The sequence below is a fragment of the Pristiophorus japonicus genome, chromosome 7 (assembly GCF_044704955.1).
Source record: "Pristiophorus japonicus isolate sPriJap1 chromosome 7, sPriJap1.hap1, whole genome shotgun sequence".
NCBI lineage: Eukaryota > Metazoa > Chordata > Chondrichthyes > Pristiophoridae > Pristiophorus > Pristiophorus japonicus.
In genome coordinates this window covers 92,047,862-92,072,165 of record NC_091983.1, presented here as the reverse complement: position 1 = coordinate 92,072,165, position 24,304 = coordinate 92,047,862, and the positions used below count along the sequence as shown (strand labels likewise).

The 24,304-nt window shown below is 46.0% G+C and overlaps 1 protein-coding gene across 3 annotated transcripts in view; it reads right to left on the bottom strand.

Moving 5' to 3' along the window:
- The window catches only part of gareml (GRB2 associated, regulator of MAPK1-like), a 287,623-nt gene that overhangs the window by 53,337 nt on the left and 209,982 nt on the right, over positions 1 to 24,304 (bottom strand). For 2 of the 3 annotated variants that reach the window (XM_070884410.1, XM_070884412.1), the window contains one exon: positions 18,422 to 19,636. In XM_070884410.1, the coding sequence (XP_070740511.1) occupies positions 18,422 to 19,636 (1,215 nt within the window). The remainder of the gene's footprint in view (positions 1 to 18,421; positions 19,637 to 24,304) is intronic. The other variant, XM_070884411.1, reaches the window with a different exon arrangement.

Sequence of the window (24,304 nt, the reverse complement as noted above, 5' to 3'; positions counted from 1 at the left end):
AGTGGCGCCGCGTCACCACGACTCTCCCCTTCACTTAAAGGGGAGAGCCTCCGCGCTTTTTAAAACTTCGGACCACTGGGCCACCAGGGAGGGTTTCGGCCGGGCCAGCAGCCTGGCAGCCAAGAGTGGGTGCCAGATTGCCTGTTGGTAGCCCGGCCGAACCCGGAACATAATTGTCGGGCCGACATGGCAGTCGGTCAACAAAAAAACGTGACAGCAGCGGCAGTGAGCCCTCCCCTTTAAGGGAAGCCGTACGGCCACTGCAGAAGGCCATAGCCTTACTGGACCACTGATAAAAAGCTTGTTTTGGCACCGCAGGGCAGGCCGAAGATCTTTTGAGGGGAACGTCGCCATTGGGGGGTTAGATTGGCGGTGTGCATGATGATGACGTGCTTAACACTGATCAGCAGCAGAGAAGTGGTAAGAGAAGTGGCACCGCCGGGAAAACTCGGGAAGGCAATTGGGCTAGCAGCGGCCACTTCACCAAAAGTCGATTTGTGCTGGTAACAGGTCTTAAGGAAAGGGGCAATTTTGGCCCCATTATGTCTGTAAACAGTTAGGGGTTGAATATTCGTGGGTGTTGAACTGATCGTCCAATGTAGCTTTGGCGGGAGATCCACAGAAACCCCGGAGATATGACGTAAGCATCAATAACGCCATTTCTCTGGTGCTTCCCCGGATATTCCTCTGAAGTTACAGCGGACAATTGCCAGAACTCCTGTGAAAATTAGGTAGAAAGAACTGTACAGTAACGAATGATGTACAAGAAAAACTGACATTTATATAAAGAATAATTTTACAAAACTCTGCTTCCAGTGTGGAGCTTTGCCCTATCTCTGAAAGTACTTCTGCCGAGTGGGACTCCATGTCAGATGTGAATATTCAAGAAAATAACCCCAAAATGCTGCACAGAGCAGAAGCAGATGGCATAAGCAGCAGTAAAGTTATGAAAAATAATCAAAAGGATGGTTAAAAAGATAGGTTTGAGAAAAGGTAGATAAGGAGAGAAATATTAAGGCAGGAGGGATTAGCGATAAAGTTTCAGAGAGCAAGGCTGAGAATAGGGTTGCCAACTCTGGTTGGACATATTAATCATAGAATCATATACATTTACAGCACAGAAGGAGGCCATTCGGCCTATCGTGACTGTGCTGGAAGAATGTAAGAGCTCAGCTCATGTAACAAGGTGGGCCACGAGAAGGCACTGGGGGCACTAACAGGAGGCGCAAATGTACCCAATTTCTAGCCCTTAGACTACTGGTCAGTATTAATAGGTATCAGTATTAACAGGGACCAGTATTAACAGGCATCAGAATTAATAAGGATCAGTATTAATAGGGATCAGTATTAACAGGCATCAGTATTAACAGGGACCAGTATTAATAGGGATCAGTATTAACAGGGACCAGTATTAACAGGCACCAGTATTAAAAGGGATCAGTATTAACAGGCACCAATATTAATAGGGATCAGTATTAACAGGGACCAGTATTAATAGGGATCAGTATTAACAGGGACCATCATTAACAGGCACCAGTATTACCAGGCACCAATATTACTAGGGATCACTATTAACAGGAACCAGTATTAACAGGGATCAGTATTATTAGGAATTAGTAGTAATAAGGACCTATTTCCCTTTGCAGCGGGGTCAACAACTAGGAGACATAGATTTAAAGTAAATTGGGGCGAGGTTTAGAGGGGATTTGAGGGGAAGTTTCTTCACCCAGAGGGTGATGGGGGTCTGGAACTCACTGCCTCAAAGGGTGGTCGAGGCAGAAACCCTCACCCCATTTAAAAAGTACTTGGATATTGCACTTGAAGTGCCGTAACCTACAGGGCTATGGACCAAGAGTTGGACAGTGGGATTCGGCTGGATAGCTCTTTGTCGGCTGGCATGGACACGATGGGCCGTAATGGCCTCCTTCCATGCTGTAAATTTCTATGATTCTATGATTCTATGAATGTAAATAGCAGAGGATGGTCACGATCCATTGACCTCTGGGTGATGGGCCCAGCACGCTTCCGTTGTGCCACTCTCGAGGTTTCATCATGTGACCTTCAGCCTCAATCAAACAGCCTTTATTCCCATCTTCAATATTTTTATAGCTAAGCGTTGAAAGAAAATGAAAAAGAAAAAATTTTCTTTTTAATGCCCTTATGATTTTTCTCCAGGGTTGCTTGCAGCGATGCCCAGGAAACTCAGGGGGGAGAAATTCGGGGTGTTTGCGCCTCCCGTTAGTGCCCCCGGCTTTTGCCCGGGTGCGGCGCCACTAACGTCTGTACAAAATTCTGGTGGTAACCGGGAGTGCCTTGCTCCGCTGCGCTGGTGATGGTGACTTCATCACCGTGCGCAGCGACCCGTTTTCATCCTGGAGCGAAAATTCGGTCATGCACCCTGATGCTCTGCCGGGGCAAAATTTAAAGGAGAGGTGGGGAATTGAAAAGAAAAATGGCCGATTTACCGGTCGCGGCCTTCTTCATTTTGGATCGCGGGGTCCGTGTCGCGATCTTGCAGCCCAGCACTCGGCTTGTGTGTCGGGCTGATGCTACGGCACCCCGCTCCCTGGTGGTCCAGGTAGGGACCCGTTTCTCCCCTGCACAGTCAGCAGCTTGGCCCTCCCCTTTCATGAAGGGGAGGGCCCTGTCTACGCAGCAGCGCTACGCTGGGGGCGGTAACCTGAATATAGGTCGCGGGGTGGGACCTCTGTGCCTACTGCAAGAACTCCGTCCTCACGACTGTTGCCGCCCCCAAACGGGGCGCTACGCAATTTCTCCCCCTTAGTCTTTAATGCCTGGGGACTGCAGGACAATCCTGGAGGGCCGGCGACTCAAACTGAGAAAACCGAAGGCTCTGAAAGAACCACTTGCATTTATATAGCACCTTTCATGACCATTGGATGTCCCAAAGTGCTTTACAACCAATGAAGTATTTTTGGAGTGTAGTCACTGTTGTAATATAGGAATAATTAATATTGCTATTAATATTAATATAGAATAATCTGCGAATAATGCTGAAGTGGAGCAATGGGGAAATGTATAGGAGGCTAGATTTAGAGAACCAAAGAGCATGGCCATCACAGACATTATAACCCTTTGCAGATTCCCCCAACTTTATCTCTGCAACCTCCTCGTAGATAAGTGTGAGGTTATCCACTTTGGTGGCAAAAACAGGAAGGCAGAATATTATCTGAATGGTGACAGATTAGTAAAAGGGGAGGTGCAACGAGACCTGGTTGTCATGGTACATCAGTCATTGTCAGTAGGCATGCAGGTACAGCAGGCAGTAAAGAAAGCAAATGGCATGCTGGCCTTCATAGCGAGGGGATTTGAGTATAAGAGCAGGGAGGTCTTACTGCAGTTGTACAGGGCCTTGGTGAGACCACACCTTGAGTATTGTGTGCAGTTTTGGTCTCCTAATCTGAGGAAGGACGTTCTTGCTATTGAGGGAGTGCAGTGAAGGTTCACCAGACTAATTCCTGGAATGGCAGGACTGACATATGAAGAAAGACTGGATCGATTAGGCTTATATTCACTGGAATTTAGAAGAATGAGAGGGGATCTCATAGAAACATATAAAATTCTGACGGGATTGGACAGGTTAAATGCAGGAAGAATGTTCCCGATGCTGGGGAAGTCCAGAACCAGGGGTCACAGTCTAAGGATAAGGGGTAAGCCATTTAGGACTGAGATGAGGAGAAACTTCTTCACTCAGAGAATTATGAACCTGTGGAATTTTCTATCACAGAAAGTTGTTGAGGCCAGTTCATGAGATATATTCAAAAGAGAGTTAGATGTGGCCCTTATGGCTAAAGGGATCAAGGAGAGAAAGCAGGAATGTGGTACTGAAGTTGCATGATCAGCCATGATCATATTGAATGGTGGTGCAGGCTCGAAGGGCCGAATAGCCCACTCCTGCACCTATTTTCTATGTTTCTATGTGCAACAACCTTTCCCACATTACAACAGTAACTACACTCCAAAAGTACTTCATTGGCTGTAAAAGTGCCTTGAGACGTCCGGTGGTCGTGAAAGGCGCTATATAAATCCAAGTCTTTCTTTCTTTCCAGTCCAAAGCCCTAACTCATTCCCATTATAAACATTACAAGGACAAAAAGTGAACGAAACAGCTCCAAAATGGAAGTGGCCAAAGTGGAATGTGAAGGGCAGAAACTGGCAGTAAAAAGGAGAGGCAGTTAAGGTATAAGGAGTTGCTAAAGTCGATGCTCAAATTAGTGGGCTTGAAAGTGCGCAGGAGGAAGCTAAGTAATTAGGATAAATTCACCAATTCCACTTCACAATGAGGAGCCATGCTTGCAGGAGCATGAGATAGGCTTACAACACTAATACTGATTCTCTGACCCATGCTCTTTTTGAGTGCACTTCCCTGATGGGAGTACAGGATGAGTGAATTTACCCTATGTTCCTGAAGTTTGTGTAGCTTTACAAAAGTATTTACAATAGGGACTATCTGAAGTACATTCAAAAGAACAGATGTTCATATTTTAAAATAAACTTAAATAGATTTAACTACTTCTGCATTGCTTCAGGAATCAGTAAATAACAGTTTCCTGGAAACCCAGGTCAGATGTCGGTCACTTAAAAGTTTTTTTTCTCTTGGTTTCAACGTGACATAAAGTACCCAGAACAATCCGTAAGATGGATGGAGCCTTGAAAGTAACCCATAGATCTGTTCCTGAAGGAATGCTTTCGTACAGCATCTATATTCAAGCTGTGCATTCAGAATTGTGATTTAGAAAGAAAAAACAAATGGGTTTCACATTGTAAGATGTGGGAGAGTTTTGCAGATCCATGCTGGGAGTGCTCCAAACTCTGACACTGATAAATTATATAGCTGGTTCAAGGCTTTGTGTAGTAGTCACTGAAGGATATAATTTTCGCTGTTGGATCTATCGACAATCATGTCTAACAAAATACTATTCTTTTAGGTTTCACAACCTTGAAAGTTCAGTGGTCAATCAGGAAAATATTTAGCACTTAATTATGTGAAAATGGCAAAGAACTTGTCCTAATTTTTTTTTTAAAAACATGGTTTGTTGCAGGAACAGTTCTTTGAGATTTTCCCCATTAAGTCATCCTTTATACTCTCCCTGTGCTTTTGACAAATTTCCGCACTTCACAGAGCCTGCTAAGCAAGCGTTGCCAAACAGACGTGACTGGAACCTCAAGCAAGATTATGCATATGCAGTGGGTTCTTTCACAACGTGGCCTTGGGCCTGCTCATTGTGAGTAAAGCTAAACTTACTTTGGCATTCAACAGCCTCAACAATGTGGCCTGTTTATTGAAACACATAGATTAAATGGGCCACAAGGGCAAGGTTGAAGCCATGTTTTTCCTCTGGGTAACAAGAGACATACTTTTTAAAAATATATTTTTTAATAAGCGTTAGATAAATATAGACTGTTTGAAACCAAGGGATATCAGGGCTGATTGCATGATCTGGTGCTCCCACTAAGGAGCAGATTTTGCGGGGGACCCATGCTGTGAAATTCTGAGCATGCAGCCTACGATTTTCCCACATCAACAACAACGACAACTTGCATTTATATAGCGCCTATAACGCTTCTCAAGCGCATTATCAAAGAAAATCTGACACCACATAAAGAGATATTAGGGCAGGTGAACAAATGCTTGGACAAAGAAGTAGGTTTTAAGGACTGCCTTAAAGAAGGAGAATAAGGTAGAGACGCAGGGAAGTTTAGGGAGGGAATTCCAGAGCTTCATGCCTTGGCAGCTGAAGGCACGGCCGTGAATGGTGGAGCGGTTAAAATCTGGGAAGCGCAAGAGGTCAGGATTGGAGGAGCGCAGATATCTCGGAGGGTTGTGGTGCTGGAGGTGGTTTCAGAGATAGGGAGGGGTGAGGCCATGGAGGGATTTGAAAACACAGATGAGAATTTTAAAATTAAGGCATTGCCGGACCGGGTGCCAATAGAGGTCAGCGGGCACAGGGGTGATGGAGTAATCACCGCTTCCTGCTGGGATTTCTGGATTGCTGAGTCATCCATTATGCTTACATCAGGATATTTATTTATGAAGTTCGACTGCCTTGAATAAAATGATCAATTTGGTCAGAATTTTGAAGTTTAGACCCGATGGGAGTGGCGTTCCAGGTTTGCCCACATGCTGTAGAGTGTGTGTGAGACGTCATAGACAGGTTCCCCGCCTGGACATCAGCCTGACTGACACGTTGGTTTCCAGTCGGGTGAGGAGCACTGGACAGGAGGTTGCAGAAGCAGGTAGGTTTGGGATCTGACCTTGTAAGTCTGATCTCCGACCCGTGGGAGGTGTGCTCTCTGATCCGTGGGGGGAGGGGGGAACTAATGGTGGGGGAGCTTGGGGGGCCGAGAGGAAGCACGCCTGCCCCTAATGGCCCACAAGGATTGCTCCCCGAGGCTGTCCTCTCCTCGCTGCAGCTGCTGGGAATCCCGAAGCCCGGGATCCCTGGCCAGCGACAGTTAAACCTGTGAGCGGGTTGGCTGCCTGCCCCCTGTCCCGCCTCCATTAAACCCGGAGGTGGGCGGGTTGGAAGTGTGTTGGGGTTGGGATTCATATTTTTTTCATACTTTAACCTCCCACCCAACCCCAACCCATTTGTTTTTGGGGGTTAAAATTCTCCCCTTTGTGTCACTAATTCTGCAACTGAGATTTAAGGAAACAATTTAAACCAGAACAAATTTTTAAAATATTAGAAGTATTGGCAATGGTAACAGATATGAGCTGAACTGACAATGCACTGGCTCTTCTGAAAATATTCTCTAAAGGTGCTTTGCCATTTTGTAGTCTCTAGGTCTGAGTAACAGAATGGAGACCCACAGGCACTGTCCTCCTGTGTTTACACACTTCAGTGGAGCCATCTCTGCGTAGTTTGGCGCCAGAATCAGAAACCCACTTAATTGTGACCTGGACCTCGGTAATCTTAAGAGCAGTTGGACATTGATTTGGTAAGAAAATCAATTGAGGGATAGTTCGTGAACAGGAAGAGGCTGAGATCTTCAAATAATTGAAGACTGATTGAAGCATTACTGACCCCAGGGTTCTGTGTGGGGTTTAGTGAACCAAATTCAAATACCTCAATCAGATGAACCAATCAAACAGGGTTACATCTCTCTCATCTGAAGGAAGGAGAGCATGCGGGGAGATCTCAGAGGTGCAGCGATCGTGACCATCTTTAAAAAAGGGGACAAGTCCGACTGCGGCAACTACAGAGGAATCTGCCTGTTATCAGCCACTGGGAAAGTTGTTGCTAGAGTCCTCCTCAACCGTCTTCTCCCTGTGGCTGAGGAGCTCCCCCCGGAGTCACAGTGCAGATTTCGTCCCTTACGAGGCACAACGGACATGATTTTTACAGCATGACAGCTGCAGGAATAATGCAGGGAGCAGAACCAGCCCTTATACCTTACAAAGGCCTTTGACACTATCAACCGCGAGGGTCTATGGAGCGTTCTCCTCTGTTTTAGATGCCCCCAAAAGCTCATCACTATCCTCCGCCTGCTCCACGATGACATGCAGGCCTTGATGCTTATCAATGGATCCATTACAGACCCAATCCACATCCGGACTGGGGTCAAATAGGGCTGCGTCATCACCCAACCTCAATCTTCCTTGCTGCAATGCTCCACCTCACAGTCAACAAGCTCCCTGCTGGGGTGGAACTAAACTACAGAACCAGTGGGAAACTGTTCAACCTTTGCCATCTCCAGGCCAGGTCCAAGACCACCCCAACCTCTGTCATCGAGCTACATTACGTGGACGACGCCTGTGTCTGCACACAGACAGAGGCTGAACTTTAGGATGTGGGCGACGCATTTACTGAGGTGTACGAAAGCATGGACCTTACGATAAACATCCATAAGACAAAGGTCCTCCACCAGCCTGTTCTCGCCAAACAGCACTGCCCCCCAGTCATCAAGATCCACAGCGTGGCCCTGGACAACATGGGCCATGTCCCATACCTCGGGGGCCTCTTATCAACAAGAGCAGACAGTGACGACGAGATTCAACACCTCCAGTGCGCCAGTGCAGCCTTCAGCCGCCTGAGGAAAAGGGCGTTCGAAGATCAGGCTCTCAAATCTGCCACCAAGCTCATCGTCTACAGGGCTGTAGTAATACCCGCCCTCCTGTATGGCTCAGATACATGGACCATGTACAGTAGACACCTCAAGTCACTGGAGAAATACCACCAACCATGTCTCCACATGATCCTACAAACCCCTGGTAGGACAGACACACCAACATTAGTGTCCTCGACCAGGCCAACATCCCCAGCATTGAAGCACTGACCACACTTGATCAGCTCCACTGGCCAGGCCACGTTGTCTGCATGCCAGACACGAGACTCCCAAAGCAAGGGCTCTACTCGGAACTCTTTCATGGCAAACGAGCCAAAGGCGGGCAGAGGAAACGTTAAAAGGACACCCTCAAAGCTTCCCTGATAAAGTGCAACATTCCCACTGACACCTGGGAGTCCTTGGCCAAAGACCGCCCTAAGTGGGGGAAGTGCATCTGGGAGGACGCTGACACCTCGAGTCTCATTGCTAAGAGCATGCAGAAATCAAGTGCAGGCAGCAGAAAACCTGTCCCACCCTCCCATACCCTCAACGACTATCTGTCCCACCTGTGACAGGGACTGTGGTTCTCATATTGGACTGTTCAGCCACCTAAGGACTCATTTTAAGAGTGGAAGCAAGTATTCCTCGATTCTGAGGGACTGCCTATGATGATGATGACTCGGTAAAATAATGGGACTAAAGATGGACAAGTCCCCTGGACCTGATGTCTTGCATCCTAGAGTGTTAAAAGAAGTGGCTGCAGAGATAGTGGATGCATTGGTTGTAATCTACCAAAGTTTCCTGGATTCTGGGGAGGTCTCAGCGGGTTGGAAAACCGCAAATGTAACACCCCTATTTAAAAAAGGAGGCAGACAGAAAACAGGAAGCTGTAGACCAGTTAACCTAACATCTGTCGTTGGGAAAATGCTGGAGCCCATTATTAAGGAAGTAGTAGCAGGACATTTGGAAAAACATAATTCAGTCAAGCAGAGTCAGCATGGTTTTATGAAGGGGAAATTATGTTTGACAAATTTGCTGGAGTTCTTTGAGGATGTAACGAGCAGGGTAGATAAGGGGGAACCAGTGGATGTGGTGTATTTGGATTTCCAGAAGGCATTCGATAAGGTACCACATAGAAGGTTACTGCACAAGATAAAAGTTCACGGGGTTGGGGGTAATATACTAACATGGATAGAGGATTGGCTAATTAACAGAAAACAGAGTGTCGGGATAAATGGGTCATTTTCTGGTTGGCAAACAGTAACTAGTGGGGTGCCACAGGGATCGGTGCTGGGGCCTCAACTATTTACAATCTATATTAATGACTTGGATGAGGGGATCGAGTGTAATGTAGCCAAGTTTGCTGATGATACAAAGATGGGTTGGAAAGCAAGTTGTGAAGAGGACACAAAAAATCAGCAAATGGATATAAACAGACTAAGTGAGTGGGCAAAAATTTGACAGATGGAGTATAATGTGGGAAAATGTTATCCACTTCGGCAGAAATAATAGAAAAGCAAATTATAATTTAAATGGAGAAAAATTACAAAATGCTGCAGTACAGAGGGACCTGGGGGTCCTTGTGCATGAAACACAAAAAGTTATTATGCAGACACAGCAAGTAATCAGGAAGACAAATGGAATGCTGGCCTTTATTGCAAGAGGGATAAAAGCAGAGAAGTCCCGTTGCAACTGAACAGGGTATTGGTGAGTCCACACCTGGAGTACTGAATACATTTTGGTCTCCTTATTTTAGGAAGGATATACTTGCATTGGAAGCAGTTCAGAGAAAGTTCACTAGGTTGATTCCTTAGATGAAAGGGTTGACTTATGGAGAAAGGTTGAGCAGGTTAAGAACATAAGAACAGAAGAAATAGGAGCAGGATTCGGCCATTTAGCCCCTCGAGCCTGCTCCCCCATTCAATAAGATCATGGCTGATCTGATCATGGACTTAGCTCCACTTCCCTGCCCACTCCCCATAACCCTTTACTCCTTTATCACTCAAAAATCTGTCTATCTCCGCCTTAAATATATTCAATGACACAGCCTCCACAGCTCTCTGGGCAGAGAATTCCATTGATTTACAATCCTCTGAGAGAAGAAATTTCTCCTCGTCTCAATTTTAAATGGATGGCCCCGTATTCTATGTCCCCTAGTTTTGGTTTCCCATCTGAATGGAAATAGCCTCTCTGCATCTACCTTGTCGAGCCCCCTCATTATCTTATATGTTTCAATAAGATCACCTCTTATTCTTCTGAATTCCAATGTGTATAGGCCCAACCTACTCAACCTATCCTCATCAGTCAACCCCCTCATCTCCAGAATCAACCGAGTGAACCTTCTCTGAACAGCCTCCAATGCAAGTATATCCTTCCTTAAATATGGAGACCAAAACTGTACGCAGTACTCCAGGTGTGGCCTCACCAATACCCTGTACAGTTGTAGCAGGACTTCTCTGCTTTTATCACACTTGCAATAAAGGCCAACATTCCATTTGCCTTTCATGATTACTTGCTGTACCTGCATACTCACTTTTTGTGTTTCATGCACAAGGACCTACAGCTCTCTCTGTACTGCAGCTCTTTACAAATTTTCTCCAGGTTGGGTCTGTACTAATTGGAGTTCAGAAGAATGAGAGGTCATCTTATTGAAACATATAAGATAATGAGGGGGCTCGACAAGGTAGATGCAGAGAGGATGTTTCCACTCATGGGGGAATCTAGAACTAGGGGGCATAGTTTCCGAATAAGGGGTCGCCCATTAAAACTGAGATGAGGAGGAATTTCTTCTCTCAGAGGGTTGTAAATCTGTGGAATACTCTGCCGCAGAGAGTTGTGGAGGCTGGGTCATTGAATATGTTTAAGGTGGAGATAGACAGATTTTTGAGCAATAAGGGAGTAAAGGGTTATGGGAAGCGGGCAGGGAAGTGGAGCTGAGTCCATGATCAGATCAGCCATGATCTTATTGAATGACGGAGCAGGCTCGAGGGGCTGTATGGCTTACTCTGGCTCCTATTTCTTAAGTTCTTATGCTCCATTGACATGAAGGCACTGGACTGGGTCGTGGTCACATTCCTATTATCCATTCAACCCATCTTCCAATGGAAAAGTTCACAGGAAAAAGGGGAACCAACATAATCTTGACAACATTGAGGATGCGCACTCTGGATTTAATTTTCAAATTTTGGGAAATGGAACATTACAATGGTTTTAAACAGTGTTGTTACAAAAAGGATGTTGATCAAACACAGTTTGTTTACAATTCACTTCCAAGTGGTTGGCCATGTAGCAGTTTAGTAGCAAGTCACAGCGTTACCTCATGTATCTTGTGTACTCAATTGCAAGTCAGAGTCTCGAGTCAACTTTTGCCAAGTCTAAAACAAGGCAGAGGTGGCTCGAGTTCTGAAGTTTAATCAGCCATTAATGAAAATTCATCAAAAATCGTAACTTCAAAATGAATGAAATGTAAGCGGAAAAATGCACTATTATTTCAGAAAGTAGACTTTTAAGTGTACACCCTCAAATTCTGCCCAGCTGGCATGCAGCCTCACTTGATGGCAGCTCAAATTGTATTTGATTTAAGCTCCTGCAAATTACAGCATCACCAGAATCACTTAATGAGTTACATAAATCATTCTCAAGTGCCAATTACTTTATTTTTGTATGAACAAAATGTTGGGGTATTCTGAGACCTTTTTCTTTACTGCACAGATTCTACATGTATAATATAATTGGATGTAGCCACAGAACCTGAACTAATGACACCAACTAGTGGGAGTTACAAAGATAAAGCTAAGTGTATATACCTGTGTATATGGGGAGTAGAGAAGTTACAGACTATTTAATCTTATATTTTAATGAAGTCTCATTCTATTCAGAAGATTTTTTTAAAGTCCAATTAGATGCTTGTAATGTTGTGCAGAATTTTAAATGGGCCAGCATCTTTTTTCATCTTTGTCACCTTCAAAGATCATATTTAAAGAAGACATTTAAAGATCACATGGATGAACAATTGTACATCCCTGTCTGACGTAAAAATAAAATGGGGAAGGTGGCTCAACCGTGGCTTACAAGGGAAATTAGGGATAGTGTTAAATCCAAGGAAGAGGCATATAAAGTGGCCAAAAAAAGCAGCAAACCTGAGGACTGGGAGAAATGTAGTATTCAGCAGAGGAGGACAAAGGGTTTAGTTAGGAGGGGGAAAATAGAATATGAGAGTAAGCTTTCAGGGAATATAAAAACTGACTGCAAAAGCTTCTCCAGATATATGAAGAGAAAAAGATTAGTGAAGACAAATGTAGGTCCCTTACAGTCAGAATCAGGTGAATCTAAAATGGGGAACAAAGAAAGGGCAGACCAATTGAACAAATACTTTGGTTCTGTCTTCACTAAGAAAGACACAAATAACCTTCCGGAAATACTAGGGGACCGAGGGTCTAGCGAGAAGGAGGAACTAAAGGAAATCCTTATTAGTCAGCAAATTGTTTTAGGGAAATTGATGAGATTGAAGGCCGATAAATCCCCAGGGCCTGATAGTCTGCATCCCAGAGTACTTAAGGAAGTGGCCCTAGAAATAGTGGATGCATTGGTGGACATTTTCCAACATTCTATAGACTCTGGACTGGAGGGTAGCTAATGTAACACCACTTTTTAAAAAAGGTGGAAGAGAGAAAATAGGGAATTATAAACCGGTCAGCCTGACACCGGTGGTGGAAAAAATGTTGGAATCAATTATTAAAGATGTAATAACAACGCATTTGGAAAGCAGTGACAGGATCGGTCCAAGTCAGCATGGATTTATGAAAGGGAAACCATGCTTGACAAATCTTCTAGAGGTTTTTTGAGGATGTAATAGAGTGGACAAGGGGGAACCAGTGGATGTGATGTATTTGGATTTTCAAAAGGTTTTTGACAAGGTCCCACACAAGAGATTGGTGTGCAAAATTAAAGCACATGGTATTGGGGGTACGGACGTGGATAGAGAACTGGTTGGCAGACAGGAAACAAAGAGTAGGAATAAACGGGTCCTTTTCAGAATGGCAGGCAGTAACTAGTGGGATACTGCAAGGTTCAGTGCTGGGTCCCCAGCTATTTACAATATACAATAATGATTTAGACAAATGAATTGAATGTAATATCTCCAAGTTTGTAGATGACACTAAGCTGGGTGGCAGTGTGAGCTGTGAGGAGGATGCTAAGAGACTGCAGGGTGACTTGGACAGGTTAGGTGAGTGGGCAAATACATGGCAGATGCGGTATCATGTAGATAAATGTGAGGTTATCCACTTTGGTGGTAAAAACAGAAAGACAGATTATTATCTGAATGGTGACAGATTGTAAAAAGGGAGATGCAACGAGACCTGGGTGTTATGGTACATCAGCCATTGAATGTTGGCATACAGGTACAGCAGGCGGTGAAGAAGGCAAATGGCATGTTGGCCTTCATAGCGAGGGGATTTGAGCATAGGAGCAGGGAGGTCTTACTACAGTTGTACAGGGCCTTGGTGAGGCCTCACCTGGAATATTGTGTACAGTTTTGGTCCCCTAATCTGAGGAAGGACATTCTTGCTATTGAGGGAGTGCAGCAAAGGTTCACCAGACTGATTCCCGGGATGGCAGGACTGACATATGAAGAAAGACTTGATCAACTAGGCTTATATTCAATGGAATTTAGAAGAATGAGAGGGATCTCATAGAAACATATAAAATTTTGACGGGATTGGACAGGTTAGATGCAGGAAGAATATTCCCGATGTTGGGGAAGTCCAGAACCAGGGGTCACAGGCTAAGGATAAGGTGTAAGGCATTTAGGACCGAGATGAGGAGAAACCTCTTTACTCAGAGAGTTGTGAGCATGTGGAATTCTTTACCACAGAAAGTTGTTGAGGCCAGTTCGTTAGATATATTCAAAAGGGAGTTAGATGTGGCCCTTACAGCTAAAGGGATCAAGGGGTATGGAGAGAAAGCAGGAATGGGGTACTGAAGTTGCATGATCAGCAATGATCATATTGAATGGTGGTGCAGGCTCGAAGGGCCGAATGGCCTACCCCTACACCTATTTTCTATGTTTCTATGGGCCCAAGTTTCCACACGATAAAAAACGGGCGCCCGTCCGAGCTGGGCGCCCGTTTTTCATGCCACAAAGTGCGTCTAAAAAAACCCTCCGTATTCTCCACCTCCCTGCAGGTCCTCTGGCCCTCGGCGCAGCGCAGCACGAGCTGTAGGGGTCGGAGCCAGGTCCCTGCGCTGAAAATAGTGCCGGGACCTCTGCACATGCGCGCTACAGTGGGCACGCAAGTGCATTAGCTCCAGGCGCCCGAAACTGTGTGGGAGGGGCCCGAAGCACGCAGCCCCTAGCCCTGGCCGAATGGCCTCACTGGGGCTGCGTGAATAAGGCTCCTCCCACGGCTAGCTCTTGCTTTCCCCCTCGCCCCCCCCACCCCCGGACTGGACCCGTCTGCCGCTCCTGCTTCCCTTCCACCCCCCCCCCCCCCCGCGGACCGGACCCGACTCGACCCGCCTGTCGCTGCCGCTCCTGCTTCCCCTCCCCCCCCCCCGACCGGACCCGACTCGACACGTCTGCGTCTGCCGCTGCCGCTCCCGCTCCCACCCGACTCGACCCGAATCTACTCCCGCCCCCGCCCCCAGACTGGATCCGACCTGACCTCCCCCTCCCCGACCTGACCTCCCTCTCCCTCCCCCCCCCACCTCCCTCTCCCTCCCCCCCACCCGCCGACCGGAACCGAACCTCTCTCCCCGACCCGACCCAACGCCACCTACCTCTGGTGCTGGGGACGGGCCCTGCCCGAAATCTCGGGCCCGGCCCATTCAGCCTTCGGTCCCGACGGCAAACTACTTCCTAAAGGCCTGCCTGAAGAACTTGCACACAGGTAGGAACATGGTTTTCTTTTCTTTTCTTTGCTTATAAATTTTTATTCAGGTTGGATTTATTTGTATAATATTTGTATAAGTATAACTAAGGATTTATTATAGAAATTATTGACTTCCCTTCCCCCCCCCCCCCCCCTCGTTCCCGACGCCTAATTTGTAACCTGCGCCTGATTTTTTAATGTGTAGAACAGGTTTTTTCAGTTCTACAAAAATCTTCACTTGCTCCATTCTAAGTTAGTTTGGAGTACGTTTTCACTGTGGAAACTTTCAAATCAGGCGTCAGTGGCCGGACACGCCCCCTTTTGAAGAAAAAATTCTGTTCCAAAGTGGAACTGTTCTAACTGACTAGAACTGCAGAAAAAAAAATGTGGAGAACTGCGATTTCTAAGATAGTCCGTTCTCCACCAGTTGCTCCTAAAAATCAGGCGCAAATCATGTGGAAACTTGGGCCCTATGTTTCTATGTTTTCAGAGTACTCATTAATTTATCCCTTCTCTTGATTGAAATGTAGATGGTGTATTAACTGTCCCCCTCAAATATCATGACAATTATGTAAATTATGGACATCCCTAATTGCCATGGTTACTGTTTACATGCTGAACATTTTACTGAGACTCTGCTCTAAATAGTATTGAAATATTGTTACAGTTGGTAAAGACAACAATTTCAGATTTAAGATATTCTCCATAAATTATGTGCAGTTTATGGCATAACATGAACACTTTTGTTAAATTAGGGCCTTAATACCCACATGAAACCATTCACAATTCGATATATATATATTTGCTTGATGCAAATGCTGTGCTGTAATTGTTCAAGGATCTAATGAAGAATTATTATGAACCCCTGAAGAAGGAAGAGGAAAAATTAGGCAGGGTTTCCACTACAGATCGCCACTGCTAGAAAGTGTGTGTGTGTGGGAGGAGCGGGGGCAGATCAGTCTTGGCTGTGCTGACCCTCTCTCCATTTCTCTCCCCTGGACAGGGAGCCTGTAGGTTTGATTGTTTTGAATAGGAACTTGAGCGAGGTACAGGAAGGTGAGCAGTACCTGTGTAATCAATTCCCAGCATGAGTCATTAGTATCTTCAGAAGAGAAGTCAAGTTAAAGTTAAAGAAGTATTCTGAAAATATGGTAAAATACACATCGTGATATTCTTACATATTAGTCATAGCTCCCATAAGATATGGGCAGAATAAGTTTACATCAAAAGGAATAAAGATTAAATTAGATGATGAATTTACACCTGTTGATAAGAGGTAGTCTTGCAGTGCCAATGTGGTATTCTGATATACCGTAAGCTGCTTTGCAGACTGAAATAAAATGTTTTTCACTGGATGTTACACTAACAACTTGAGAAACACAATGGATTATAGCCTCAGGAAGAAACGTTCATCATTTTTATAACACTGAAAGTGGGATATCTCAGCCAATATGAATATAGACAATAGTGAAATCACCAAAGATAAAAGCATCTATGACCAGCCCTATTTACACAAAATAAATAATGTTTATTCATCAAATTAATTCATTCTAATTAGCAGTTTTTAAAAACATGTGTTGAAATTGCACTGTGTGATATTAGTAATGAATGTTAACACATTCATTCAAAAATTCTCTGCCCAATATTTTAAATGGATTAATACCTTCAAATAATGGACAGATGCACTTCTAATGAATGCATTAGTTATTCATAATACACAGCACAATTATAGAATCGTTTTATGTGCCATTGTTGATAATTTGGTGTGAAAAATGTTGGTGGTTGATAAAACTGCTTACATTTTTGACTAATTCTGAAAATTCTCTAATGTCACACATATAAAGTCAAAAATCCAAATGACTGACACCTGTCACAAATGAAGCCTATTGATCAGTACATAGGATTACATAGGACATACGGCACATAGTCTGTGATTTGCTGGCAGATTGTAAGCACAAGCAACCATGCAGTGTTTCATGTGCCAGGAGCACATACTCAGGCACAGCTTTCCGTGAGCCCTGCAGAATTTTTGGTCTATTCATTTTAATGGACATAAAATCCCATGGGGCCTGCTGACTTTTGTGCCTGTCAAGGTCCCACACAAGAGATTGGTGTGCAAAATTAAAGCACATGGTATTGGGGGTAATCTACTGATGTGGATAGAGAACTGTTGGCAGACAGGAAGCAGGGAGTTGGGATAAACGGGTCCTTTTCAGAATGGCAGGCAGTGACTAATGGAGTGCCGCAGAGCTCAGTGTTGGGACCCCAGCTATACATTAACGATTTGGATGAAGGAATAGAGTGTAATATCTCCGAGTTTGCAGATGACACTAAGTTGGGTGGCAGTGTGAGCTGTGAGGAGGACACTAAGAGGCTGCAGGGTGACTTGAACAGGTTAGGTGAGTGGGAAAATGCATGGCAGATGCAGTATAATGTGGATAAATGTGAGGTTATCCACTTTGATGGCAAAAATACGAAGGCAGAATATTATCTGAATGGCGGCAGATTACGAAAAGGGGATGTGCATCGAGACCTGGGTGTCATGGTACATCTGTCATTGAAAGTTGGCATGCAGGTACAGCAGGCAGTGAAGAAAGCAAATGGTATGTTGGCCTTCATAGCTAGGGGATTTGTGCATAGGAGCAGGGAGATGTACAGGGCCTTGGTGAGGACTAACCTGGAATATTGTGTTCAGTTTTGGTCTCCTAATCTGAGGAAGGACGTTCTTGCTATTGAGGGAGTGCAGCGAAGGTTCACCAGATTGATTCCCGGAACGGCAGGACTGACATATGAGGAGAGACTGGATCAACTGGGCCTGTATTCACCTGAGTTAAGAAGGATGAGAGGGGAACTCATAGAAACATATAAAATTCTGACGGGACTGGACAGGTTAGATGTAGGAAGAATGTTCCTGATGCTGGGAAAGTCCAGAACCAGGGAACACAGTCTAAGGATAAGGGGTAAGCCATTTAGGACTGAGATGAGGAGAAACTTCTTCACTCAGAGAGTTGTTAACCTGTGGAATTCTCTACTGCAGAGAGTTGTGTGATGCCAGTTCATTGAATATATTCAAGAGGGAGTTAAATGTGGCCCTTATGGCTAAAGGGATCAAGGGGTATGGAGAGAAAGCAGGAAAGGGGTACTGAGGTGAATGATCAGCCATGATCTTATTGAATGGTGGTGCAGGCTCGAAGGGCCGAATGGCCTACTTCTGCACCTATTTTCTATGTTTCTATGTAAATCCAGATATATATTCCAAGCATGCAAAGCTCCATGCCAAGAGGGTGAGTTCACAAAATCTACACCATCATCTCCACTTGGTGCTTCACACATGACTTAGACTGGGAATTTACCATTTGAGAATTGCTGGTGTGAACCCATCTTTTATCATCCCTAGGCACAGTGTGTTGGAGCACTAATACGCCATGCACCTTCCCACAATTCTGCCCCTTCCAGTTAAAACATTAAAAAAAACTTACACTTGATCCGTTTGCTATGATACTCACAGCTTCTGATTTTGGAGGTACTGGGGGTGGGCTTGGCACTCTGGACTCTCGCATTTGTAACACAGGCAAATGTGACGAAATAACAGGATCCTCATTTGAGGATGCGGAAGAGTGAGAGTAGAAAGTGCTGGAATTCTGTTGCATTTTATTCTCACTTTCTGTCAACACGCCGCAGGGATCCTTTGTATTTTCTGGGATTTGATTGGTCCACAGCTCCTCATAGGGAATCTCAGGCTGCTCCTGAGTCCTAAAATAATTTTCTGTCCAATCAGGTGTTACGTACTCTCTGTCCACATCAACCATCTCCGGCGGAGTCAATAATTCATGCGGCATGATCTGCTGCTCCCCAATAGAATCCCTGCAACTCTGAAAGGTAACCTCGCCATTGCTATGCAACACAGCACCGCTGAAAGTACACATGGACAGCCTTTGAAATGATTGGGTTAGTTCTTCTCGGGCATAATTCAGTGAATTGGTTGTATATCCCTGCAAACAAACCCTGATTCTCCTTGGACTAGTGCAGTCATCAGTAAAGTCTGTTTTGACCTCTCGGACTGCTTTCGAGTACTCATCGGCATTGAAATGCTCCTGGCTAAACAAAGTTATTTCATGCACTAACTTCTCATACAGAGGGTTGCCCCGTATGAGCCCTTCAGGGAGCACAAACCTGGGCATGTCTGAGAGCAGCAGAAAGTGCAAAGGGATAATGTCATCCTTACGAATGATGCAGCACAAGACTACAGTCTTTGATATAATACTGACAAGTTTGTAGCGATGTCCTTCGCGAATGCAATGGAGGTCATAGGAGTTGCGGGGTGAACGAGAAGGAACGGTGACATTGACCGGTAATCGGACCTTTTCTATAATACTGCGGATGGTATGCTCTCCTTCCTGCATTTGTATCTCGAGGGGACTGCGAGTGCTGAACTTTCCCCGGCACTGAAAGGGAAGGCTAAGGCTCTCATTGGTCCGATGGTTCATGCAGATAAGGCACGGCATCTTGCCTTTGACCTGCTTGCTCAGGGTGCTCGTCTTACCCAGTTTTCGCAGTATTGTGTTGAAGCGGGATTTTTCTTTCACAGTCTTGGCACAGAGGATCTCAGCCTGGCCCATCAGTGTCAGCTCATCACCAGCATGCAATGTGAAATTGTACACCTCACTATCTTCACTGAATTCACCAGAAACCACCTGAAAGAAACAAAACAAATTTAGAACTGTTCAAATAGGATGAATTAACCATGAATAGATGTAATACTATGTACTAAATGTTGCAATATCATTTAACACATTTGCATTTTTACTCAGTAGGTGAATTTATAATAGGGAATAAACCAGTGTTGCATCGGCCTTAACCACTGCCAGGGGTGGTGTTTGTCTTGGAGGAGCCCCTACATTGTGCTCGACAATGAGCAAAGGAGACCCTGATTCCACCAATCAACCATGTTACTGTGCAGGTTGGCACAGAGGGGTGTAATATGCTGGTATCAGATTTCTCTGCACAATTTTTAAATCTAGTTAAATGGAATGGGCTCATGCCCAGTTAAATTAGCAGACAGAGAAATTTGACACAAATACATTAAGCAATGCATTCTGTACATTCCTCGGTGGCTTTACTGTATACAAGCTGATTTCCAATGGCCGCTACACACAGGACTCAAGACTAAATGCAATCTACAGGTCAAGCAGGGTTAGAGGGTGGGATATAATTGGACAGGGCCGAGGGAGGACTGCAATGATAGAGGCCTGAAGAGAGCAAAGGTGAAAGGTAGAGGAGGGTGGGAGAAAGTAGAGTGGAGTGGAGGGAAGGGTAGAGTGGGGTTGGAGGGAAAGGTAGAGTGGGGTTGGAGGGAAAGGTAGAGGGGGGTTGGAGGGAAAGGTAGAGTGGGGTTAGAGGGAAAGATAGAGAGGGGTTGGAGGGAAAGGGAGAGTGGGGTTAGAGGGAAAGATAGAGGGGGGTTGGAGGGAAGGGTAGAGAGGGGTTGGAGGGAAAGATAGAGGAGGGTTGGAGGCTGCTGAAGAAGATAGAGAAAGGTTTCAGTGAGGGCAAGGGAGAAGGTAGGGCAGAGTTAGAGGTCTGTGAGGGATAGTGGTTCTGGTAGAACATTACAAAATGCCCCATTGAATGGCGGAACAGGCTTGAAGAGCTAAATGGACTGCTCCTGTTGCTATATTCCTATGTTCAGAGGAGAGTTAGAGGCCCAGGGAAGGTTGAAGGAAGAGAATCAAAGGCCTTCAAAAGATGTCGGAGCCGGGCTGAAGGGTGGAGGAAGTGGATGGACTGCTACAACCAGTGACACCAGGAAACTGTGGGTGGGGGTGGGGGAGGGGATTGGAGCAGCCAGTGGTGCCAGCTAAGAATAGATCAGCACATTAAGCAGGAGGGGGCGGGAAGTGACAGCGGTAGCAACACTGGCTGGGCTCCTGGCTGACAAAAGAACAGAATTAGGTGCAGGAGTAGGCCATACGGCTCCTCAAGCTTGCTTCGCCATTCGATAAGATCATGGCTGATCTTCGACCTCAACTCCACTTTCCCACCCGATCCCCGTATCCCTTGATTCCCCAAGAGTCCAACCTGCCCACAGAGGCCAGAACATCAATTTAGAAGAGTAATGGGGAGAACTGTTGGACTACAACGAACTGGTATTTATACAGTTAAAGTATACATTTAAAAGTTCAAATTTTAAAGAAAACTGAAGAACTTTTCTTGTAGACCAGAAATCCATCATGGCTGAGAGTCAGAGCGGAAAAGAGGATGTGCTCTGTAGTGCCACCTAGTGGTCAGAGCATGTAGACATGTTTTCATCAACATGGGTCTTAACAACCAGCTCTAAACCCCCCAAATTTCTAGGCCCTTTGACATAGGACAATATTTGTGAGCTTATAACTCTCTCCTCTCTACACACAACAACTATGTTTGTATGCAAATGTATTGAAGCAAATGCATAAATTCCAACCTACAAAACTAAAATAGTATCAGTATTAGGTACTCCCTCCTATCGAGGATGACCCGCTTCCACCCCAAAAAGGGATGAGATAACACACAACTGAAAACCAGCACCAACGTGCGTCAAGAAGGAGGCTCGAGAGGGCGGAGGAGAGGCCTATAAAGGCAGAGCAGTCAGTCAGGGAGCGCAGCATCGAGGAGGAGGCTCAGGAGGCCTATAAAGGCCCAGCAGTCAGTCAGGGAGCGGCAGCGTCGAGGAGGAGGCTCGGGAGGTCTATAAAGGCCCAGCAGTCAGTCGGGGAGGGGCAGCGTCGAGGAGGAGGCTCGGGAGGCCTATAAAGGCCCAGCAGTCAGTCGGGGAGCGAGGTGAGTCGAGGAGGAGGCTCGGGAGGCCTATAAAGGCCCAGCAGTCAGTCAGGGAGCGGCAGCGTCAAGGAGGAGGCTCTGGAGGCCTATAAAGGCCCAGCAGTCATCAGTCAGGGAGCGGCAGCGTCGAGGAGGAGGCTCGGGAGGCCTATAAAGGCCCAGCAGTCAGTCGGGGAGGGGCAGCGTCAAGGAGGAGGCTCGGGAGGCCTATAAAGGCCCAGCAGTCAGTCGGGGAGCGAGGTGAGTCGAGGAGGAGGCTCGGGAGGCCTATAAAGGCCCAGCAGTCAGTCAGGGAGCGACAGCATCGAGGAGGAGGCTCGGGAGGCCTATAAAGGCCCAGCAGTCAGTCAGGGAGCGGTAGCATCGAGGAGGAGGCTCGGGAGTCCTATAAAGGCCCAGCAGTTAGTCGGGGAGCGAGGTGAGTCGAGGAGGAGGCTCGGGAGGCCTATAAAGGCCCAGCAGTCAGTCAGGGAGCGGCAGCATCGAGGAGGAGGCTTGGGAGGCCTATAAAGGCCCAGCAGTCAGTCAGGGAGCGGCAGTATCGAGGAGGAGGCTCGGGAGGCCTATAAAGGCCCAGCTGGTACAGCTGCAGCTTGGAGAAAAGGCAAAAAAGAAGTAGAAAGAAATCAAAAGGTGACGTCACAGCGAAGTGGGTAAGTGATTGGCTGGTGATTGGTGAGTAGTTTTTCTTGTTCCTTTCTATATCAGTAAGTAACCTTTAGCACTGTTGTTGCCAATTTAAGGGTTAAGTCATGGCAGGACAGCTCGGACACGTGTTATGTACCTCCTGTACTATGTGGGAAGTCAGGGACGCTTCCTATGTCCTTGACGATTACCTGTGCAAGAAGTGCATCCGCCTGCAGCTCCTGACAGACCGCATTGCAGCCCTGGAGCTGCGGGTGGATGAACTCTGGAGCATGCACGATGCTGAGAATGACGTGAATCGCATGTTTAGTGAGTTGGTCTTACCGCAGGAAACGGGTACACAGCCAGATAGGGAATGGATAACCAACAGGAAGAGCAGTGCAAGGAAGGTAGTGCAGGGATACCCTGCAGTCATCCCCCTGCAAAACAGATACACCACTTTGGGTACTGTTGGGGGGATGACTCATCAGGGGAGAGCAGCAGCAGCCAAATTCACGGCACCGTGGGTGGCTCTGCTGCACAGGAGGGCAGGAAAAAGAGTGGGAGAGCTATAGTGATAGGGGATTCAATTGAAAGAGAAATAGATAGACGTTTCTGTGGCCGCAACCGAGACTCCAGGATGGTATGTTGCCTCCCTGGTGCAAGGGTCAAGGATGTATCGGAGTGGGTGCAGGGCATTCTGAAAAGGGAGGGTGAACAGCCAGTTTTCGTGGTGCATATAGGTACCAACGATATAGGTAAAAAACAGGATGAGGTCCTACAAGATGAATTTAGGGAGCTAGGAGCTAAATTAAAAAGTAGGACCTCAAAAGTAGTAATCTCAGGATTGCTACCAGTGCCACGTGCTCGTCAGAGTAGGAATCGCAGGATAGCTCAGATGAATACGTGACTTAAGGAATGGAGCAGAAGGGAGGGTTTCAAATTCCTGGGACATTGGAACCGGTTCTGGGGGAGGTGGGACCAGTATAGATCGTCGGTCTGCACCTGGGCAGGACCGGAACCAATGTCCTAGGAGGAGTGTTTGCTAGTACTGTTGGGGAGGAGTTAAACTAATATGGCAGGGGGATGGGAACCTATGCAGAGAGACAGAGGGAAATAGAATGGGGGCAGAAGCAAAAGATAGAAAGAAGAAAAGTAAAAGTGGAGGGCAGAGAAACCTAAGGCAAAAAGCAAAAAGGTCCACATTACAACAAAATTCTAAAAGGGCAAAGTGTGTTAGAAAGACAAGCCTGAAGGCTCTGTGCCTCAATGCGAGGAATATTCGGAATAAGGTGGATCAATTAACTGCGCAGATAGCAGTTAACAGGTATGATGTATTTGGCATCACGGAGACATGGCTCCAGGGTGACCAAGGCTGGGAACTCAACATCCAGGGGTATTCAACATTTAGGAAGGATAGACAGAAAGGAAAAGGAGGTGGGTTGGCATTGCTGGTTAAAGAGGAAATTAATGCAATAGTAAGGAAGGACATTAGCTTGGATGATGTGGAATCGGTATGGGTGGAGCTACGGAATGCCAAGGGGCAGAAAACGCTAGTGGGAGTTGTGTACAGACCACCAAACAATAGTAGTAAGTTTGGGGACAGCATCAAACAAGAAATTAGGGATGCATGCAATAAAGGTACAGCAGTTATCATGGGTGACTTTAATCTACATATTGATTGGGCTAACCAAACTGGAGGAGGATTTCCTGGAGTGTATTAGGGATGGTTTTCTCGACCAAAGTCGAGGAACCAACTAGGGAGTTGGCCATCCTAGACTGGGTGATGTGTAATGAGAAAGGACTAATTAGCAATCTTGTTGTGCGAGGCCCCTTGGGGAAGAGTGACCATAACATGGTAAAATCCTTTATTAAGATGGAGAGTGACACATTTAATTCAGAAACTCGGGTCCTGAACTTAA